This window comes from Kogia breviceps, chromosome 15, assembly GCF_026419965.1.
Source record: "Kogia breviceps isolate mKogBre1 chromosome 15, mKogBre1 haplotype 1, whole genome shotgun sequence".
Taxonomy (NCBI): Eukaryota; Metazoa; Chordata; class Mammalia; order Artiodactyla; family Physeteridae; genus Kogia; species Kogia breviceps.
The window spans coordinates 63,336,172-63,342,366 of record NC_081324.1 but is presented as its reverse complement, the minus strand read 5'-3'; the positions used below and the strand labels follow the sequence as shown (position 1 = coordinate 63,342,366).

The 6,195-nt window shown below is 63.7% G+C and overlaps 1 protein-coding gene across 9 annotated transcripts in view; it reads right to left on the bottom strand.

Annotated features, from left to right (window-relative positions):
• Positions 1-313: 313 nt before the first annotated feature.
• ARVCF (ARVCF delta catenin family member) overlaps positions 314-6,195 on the bottom strand; it is a 36,080-nt gene continuing 30,198 nt past the window's right edge. For 2 of the 9 annotated variants that reach the window (XM_059041111.2, XM_059041118.2), the window contains 11 exons: positions 6,155-6,172; positions 5,065-5,136; positions 3,678-3,805; positions 3,322-3,472; positions 3,027-3,225; positions 2,799-2,910; positions 2,608-2,698; positions 2,339-2,392; positions 1,895-1,980; positions 1,301-1,420; positions 314-925 (listed from right to left, as the gene is read on the bottom strand). In XM_059041111.2, coding sequence (XP_058897094.1) covers positions 1,313-1,420; positions 1,895-1,980; positions 2,339-2,392; positions 2,608-2,698; positions 2,799-2,910; positions 3,027-3,225; positions 3,322-3,472; positions 3,678-3,805; positions 5,065-5,136; positions 6,155-6,172 — 1,019 coding nt within the window. In that variant the 3' untranslated portion in view covers positions 314-925; positions 1,301-1,312. Of the gene's footprint in view, positions 926-1,300; positions 1,421-1,894; positions 1,981-2,338; positions 2,458-2,607; positions 2,699-2,798; positions 2,911-3,026; positions 3,226-3,321; positions 3,473-3,677; positions 3,806-5,064; positions 5,137-6,154; positions 6,173-6,195 lie in introns of those variants that run through there. The other 7 variants (XM_059041116.2, XM_059041120.2, XM_067015057.1 and 4 more) reach the window with 5 other exon arrangements.

Here is a 6,195-nt window from a genome sequence, read left to right as displayed (position 1 = left end):
GTCCCACTTGGCCTAGTTTGGGGAAGAGAGAGTAGACTCAGACCTGCTGCAGCACTTCTGCAGGTACCCAGCTGGCAAGGGATGAAGCAGAGTTGGTTTGCATCCACCTAAATCCACAGGTGACCCCAGCTCTGACCTGGTGCTCCAGCCCCAAGGCCCCCAAGTGGTTGGACCTCTGGCCACCTCCGACACCCAGCAAACGATGGGAGCGGCTCACGGAGACAGCTGAGCCTCGGAAGACAGGAGGTTCCTTTGTTGTTATTTTAAATTTTTAATTTTTCTTACAAAAATTTAGATGTTTACCCATAGTCTCATTTTGGTTTTGTTTTTAATTGTTTTCATTAGTGTTTTTCTTGTTTTTAAGTCACAAACAGGAGGCACTGAACAGCAGTCCCCCACTACTGCTGCCAAAGGTCAGTCCCAGAGGCGCTACTCAGGGGCCAGAGCCGAGCAGGGAAGGCGCTCCAGGCATCCGGGGGTGGGCAGGGCCCTCCAAAGCCTCTCTGTGGGTCGCCCCCCACTCAGGGCCCAGGGAAGCCCCTCCACCCTTGGGTTCAGACTCCCTTCACTGAGCCCCCTCCCTGCCTGGCTGTGGGGCCCCAGGGCCCCACCCCCACCCAGCTCCTCAGGGGCCCCGGCAGCCCCAAAGCAAAGCCGGGTGCCTGGCCCTGGGTCCCGCCAGGCTCCCACTGGCACAAAGCACCATATCAGTAAACTAACTCGCCCGGGAGTTAGAAGGGGGGAGCGAGGGCGGGAGGGCAGTCGTGTCCAGAACCCACAGCTCCAGGGAAAGAGGAGCTGCCTACCCCCACCGCCCGGGGCTCCCAGCTCCATGGCGGGGTCTGCGCAGGCTGCCTGGAGGTCCTTTCCCCGAGGTCCCTTCTTCCAAGATCAGACCCTAAGAGCAAACGGCTGGGCTCAGGCCCTGAGGAGGAAGAGGGGAAGGCTGAGCAGGCCCGGTAGCAGGGTGATGGACGCGTGGGTGAAGGCGGCTGCCTCGGGTGGTCCTCAGGGGGCCCTCCCTGTGCTGGGGGCATTGGAAGGTGTGGACCACCCCTGCTCTCACCCCGTGACCTCCAGGCCCTGATGGCACAGGGCCTGAGCCAGGCTGCAGGCCAGGGGGCCCCTCCCTCAGCCCCTAGCCTGGGCTTCCCTCCGCTGGGCCTTCAGGCCCGCTGAGCTCAAGGTGGTCCTGCGGGGAGCGTGTGGAGAGCGGAGCAGGCAGGCAGGCAGGCAGGCAGACGGGATGGAGAGAAGACCCCACCCAGAGGACAAACACCAGATGAGAACAAGAACGTACCAGGCATGCAAGCTAGACCCAGGAGTCAACAGGCTGAGGCTTAGCATCCCCCACGGCGTCCACCAGCCTGACCGCGGGTCTGCTGGGCCCAGGAGGAGGAGCCTTCCTGCCAGGGTCGGGCTGCAGGGCGGTGGGCAGGAGGGCGTTAGAGGCAGAACAGAGCAGGTTAGTCTGAGCTGGTGAGTGGGGGCTGGGCTGGTCAGCAGGGCAGGGCGAGAGCCGGGGTGCATGCGAGGAGAGGCCTGAGGGCCAGGGGAGCTGAACCAGCGGGGCTCGGAGAGGCAGGGTTGGCACAGAGCAGATGGCAGGGGCTGCCCTGGAGGCGAGACCATGCAGAGGAGGGTGCAGATGCACCCTCTGTCCCGGGCCCCCTCTCTCCCAGTGGTGCGAGTTTTTAACCACCTGCACCCACAGGCTGGCTCTGATGTGAGGTTCCCGAGGCAGAAGGGCCATACCCCGAACGGGTCTCCTAGCCCAACTGCCCTGCAGGTGAGCCCCACCCCAGGCAGGCCCCAGACCAAACCTTGCCTGGGCCCCTCTCCAGGTGACCCCCGGACACACCACCTCCCTGGACACCTGCCCACAGCCACTCACTTTCAACAAATCCTTCTCAGAGGCCTCCCCTGCAGGGTCACTGCCTCGAGGCCTGCACTCCCTCCGGTCAACGGCGGAGTATCCATCTGTGGGGTGGAAGCAGGAGAGGACTCTGAGGCAGGTACCAGGCATGGATCTCCCTCTCAGCCCAGGGTGCATCTGGAGAGGGCCCCCACCTAGCCCGCTCTGAGCCAGGCCTTCTCACGGCCCCTCCCATGCGGTGGGCCTTGCAGCCTCTGCCCTGTTCCCCACCAGCAGCTCAGAACCCTCCAGCTGCCCCCTCAGCTGACAGACAGGACACCCTGACTGGGCAGTGACCCTTCCCTGGCTGCTCCACCCCTCACGCCTGAGCACCCCTAAACCAAATCTTTTTTCCAACCACACCTTCTCGGAAGGTCCTCCCCACACAGAGAATAAGCAGCCTGCACCTGCACCTGCCCTCACCTGGGCCAAGTGCTTCCATGGGGATCACGTCTCGGCTGCCTGGCTTCTCGCTGTCTGCAAGGTATGAGCGGGTGGCTGGCTGGTTGCAGCAGTGGCAGGGGACCAGGGCTGGCCTCAGCCTGGTGCCAAGGTGAACACCACGGATGGAGAGGATTGGGGAGGGGAAGGGAAGGGGCCATCTTCCTGGAAGAAGGTCGGCCTCCCTCCACCCCTCAACAGGGTGGAAGGACACAACTGAACCTCAGGATGGACCCCTGCCTCATACTCACCCAGGCTCTTGTCCACCAGCGGCAGCGTGCTATCGTCCAAGCCTCCGGGACTCGGTGGTGCCTTGGGGCCCTTGGCATTAGCAGAACCCGACTAGGGGGAGGAGGGCACATAACAGACGGGGTGGGTCGAGGTGCTCCCGCGGGGTACCCAGCCTGGGCGAAGTGAGAGAGAAGGGCAGGGTGGGCCGAACCTGGAAGCGTGCCTTGGTCCAGCCGTCCCTCTGCAGGGCACCACGCAGCTCCTTGTAACTCCACACCGTCTGCAGCACGTGGGATGCGGCCTTCGCCTCGCGCACCGATTGGCTGCGGTCCGGGCTGGGGTCAGTGTCTGGCCAAGATGGCCCTGCTCTGCCCCTACCTAGGCCCTGCCCCGCCCACCTGGGGGCACCTCCTGCCCCACCTAAGCCCCGCCCACCCACCTGGAGGCGCCAAGTGCCACCAGCGCAGGCACACCGCGGGCCTGCAGCAGCGAGCGGGCGTTGTCCAGGCTGTCAGACACGATCTCGTGGATGGTGTTGAGCACGGCCACCACTGTGTCCTCCTCCAGACAGGCCCCAGGCTGTGTGGGTGCCTGCGCGCTGCGCACGTTTCGCACAAGCTCGGCCATGGCATAGCTCCCTGCAGGCAGGGGCTGTGAGGACGCTCCGGCGCCGGCAGGAGGGGGGCCGCGAGGAGCGGGTGGCCCGGGCCCCAGACCCCCATCCCCGCCCTCACCGATGAGGTCCTTGTTGCGCCGGTCCAGCGAGAGGTTGCGCAGGGCGATGGCGACAGCGCGCACCACCTTGTCGGTCTCCGACTGCAGCAGCTCCACCAGCACCGGCAGCCCGCGCTCCTTGCGCACCATGGCGCGGATGTACGTGGCCCACTGCGGCGGGGGTGCGGGGTGTGCTCAGTGCTGGCCGCACCACACACACCAGACACTCGCCCACCTGAGCCCTGACCACCCCTCCGGCTGGACCGTTCTTCTCCCCTGCCTGACAAAGCCCTCCCCCAGCAGCTCCCCCCGCATCTCTACCAGGAATACTCCTGGGATTCCCTCGGCCTCCTCCCTGCCAGGCTTGGCCTCTCACCACCCAGTTGCCGGCACTGAGGTTCTGCAGAGCACCGGCCGCAGCCTCCAGAGTGTTGAAGTTCCGACTCTCGGTCAGGAGGGACAGGTAGAGACGCACTACCTCGGGCTGGTACAGCAGCTCGAAGCCTGCGCATGGAGCACCCGCAGACCACAGTCACCCAGGCTGCCCTGTCACCCCCTACCCACTCCTCAGCCCTCCCAGGGAAGGGTGAGCTGTGGCCCAGGATGGCTGTGGCATCATCAGGAATGTTTAGCAGCAACATGTTCACCCCTTAGCCATCGAAGAGTAAAAAGCCTTCCCACTTCACAAGGCAATCAACCCAGGCTCTGAGGTAGCAGTGGGTTTAAGCGAGGTCATTCTTCCTTGACCCCACTGCCAAAGAAATGGGACCTGCCTGACGCTGGAGCTTCCGGGAGGCCTGGAGTGGGGAGGGAGGCAGTAACCACGGCTGCTCCCCTAGCAACAGGACTCAGACTCCCTAGCAACAGCCCCCCAACTCGTATATAAGGCCCACCCTCCCTGTCAGAGCCACTCAACCACTCCTGTTCCTCATCAATAGAGGCTCCAGCCTGGCAGCAGAGCCACCCCACAGTGCTCCAGAGAGGAGGGCGGAGCGGCCTTCCAAGTCTGCCCCCACATTTAGGCTTCTGTGTCCCTGGACATTTCCTCCCCTCCCCCACAAGCCCCACATGTCATCACTCCTTCTCCAGTTCTCATGTCCCATACTCCCTCCACTCCAGCTTCCTGTCCCCCAGATGCTCCAAGCACTTGCCCCTGCATGGCATTTGCATGGGCTGGTCCCTCTGCCTGTGATGCTTCCCCCCAGACCTCCCATGGCTGCACTGCTGCACCCTGCTCTTGGGCATCTGGGCTTGCAGGGCAGACCTCTCTCGCCCAGGCTGGATTCCCAGTGCACAGAGAAGTGCCACACAGAGTGGGGCTCCGATGGACACAGGGGGAGAGAAACTGGAACTGCACCCCCCACACGATCTGGGTGATCTTGCCCAGCCTCCCAACTGGATCTGACTGCACCTCGGGGCTCCAAAACCCCTAGGAGTGAACCTGGGCTCCTCGGCTGGCACAGGAGGCCCTGCCCAGCTAGCCCTCGCTCCAATCCCTGCCAGCCTCTCATGTGCTGTGTGACCTGGCAAGTGCCTGGCTCCTCCCTGCCTCCGCGCCCACACCCTGCCTGAAATGACCTGTGGCACAGACCCTGATTCTGAGCCCTGAGCAGGTGCCCAGGGACTGCACAGTCCTCTGGGGAACCCCACACCTGTGGGCCTCAGTTTCCCCACAGGATCCCCAAGGCCCTGCAGCCTGTTTGGTGGTACAAAGCTTACCTCCTGGACAGGACTGGGCCTGGATTCCACCCCCCACCGCTCACCTTTGGCAGCCTCAGTCCGCTTGGGTAGGTCCAGAGTGTCAAAGTTCCGTTCCATCTCACCATCCCTCTTCCCTGGAACAGAGGACAGTGGAAGGTAAGGGGGACCCTGCAGGGTGCAGGTATGTGTCAGGAGGGGTGGGGAGAGCACCCCGACATCCAAGACTGGGCACCAAGAGGCCTGGGAACAGAGTACCGTTCTGAGTGCAGGCAGGCAGGCAGCTCTGCCCAAAGGGCAATGGTGGCAGTTAAGCCTAGGGAGGTCTGAGCCCTGCCTGAGCTGCCGGGACTCATCCTCCATCGGGTGCTGGGAACTGCACTGCAGATCCTCCCGATGGGCTCCTTGGGCCCACCATGTGTGTGAACTGAGGGGCCCAGGAGCCCAGCCTGGGGCAGGGAGGTGCACACAGGGAAGCCAAGGGCTGGCAGGGACAGGACTTGCCTGGCTGCACAGTGAGGCGGGGCTGGAGCCAAGAGTCCCACTCATGGGGAAAGTTGCTCCTGTCTGGGGCCAGGACCTGGCCCTGGGCTCTGCTGGCCAGGAGACCCCCCACCCGCAGGCCCCTGCAGCAGCCCCACGTAACACCCATCAGCCTCAGCCTGCACACCTCCGTGAGAGCCAGCTCACCACCTCCTGGCCGCCCTCCCGCTCAGATGAGGAACCTTTCCCTTCTCGGAAGGCAGAGCTGAGTTCAGATAATCAGGGGCCTGCCCTACTCAGCCTCCTGGGGCATTTGCATGGTCCCTCCATCTGAGCCACACCTGGCCCATCCCATCGGAGGGGCAGACTCTGCTCCCCAGTGCCCCTGGGAATGGACATGCCCAGGCCTTATCCACCCTCGGCTCTGAGGTTACAGAGGGACAGCCCCTCAGCCTCCTGACCAGCCCCAGGCTGACATTCCTGCAGTTGTCATGTCCACACAGTTGCCATGGAGATGGCTGCCTGGAGAAGGGACTGGGATGGGGCCTTCCCAAGGATGAAAGGTCCTGCAGTTGTCATGGAGATGGCTGCCTGAGCAAAGGGGGTGGGGAGGGGGTCCCTGGTGCCCACTGCACCCACCAGGCCTTCATGGCAGGACAAACAGGGACTTACCTTCATGGAACCACTCTTCTGGGCGGCCGGAGGAAGCACAG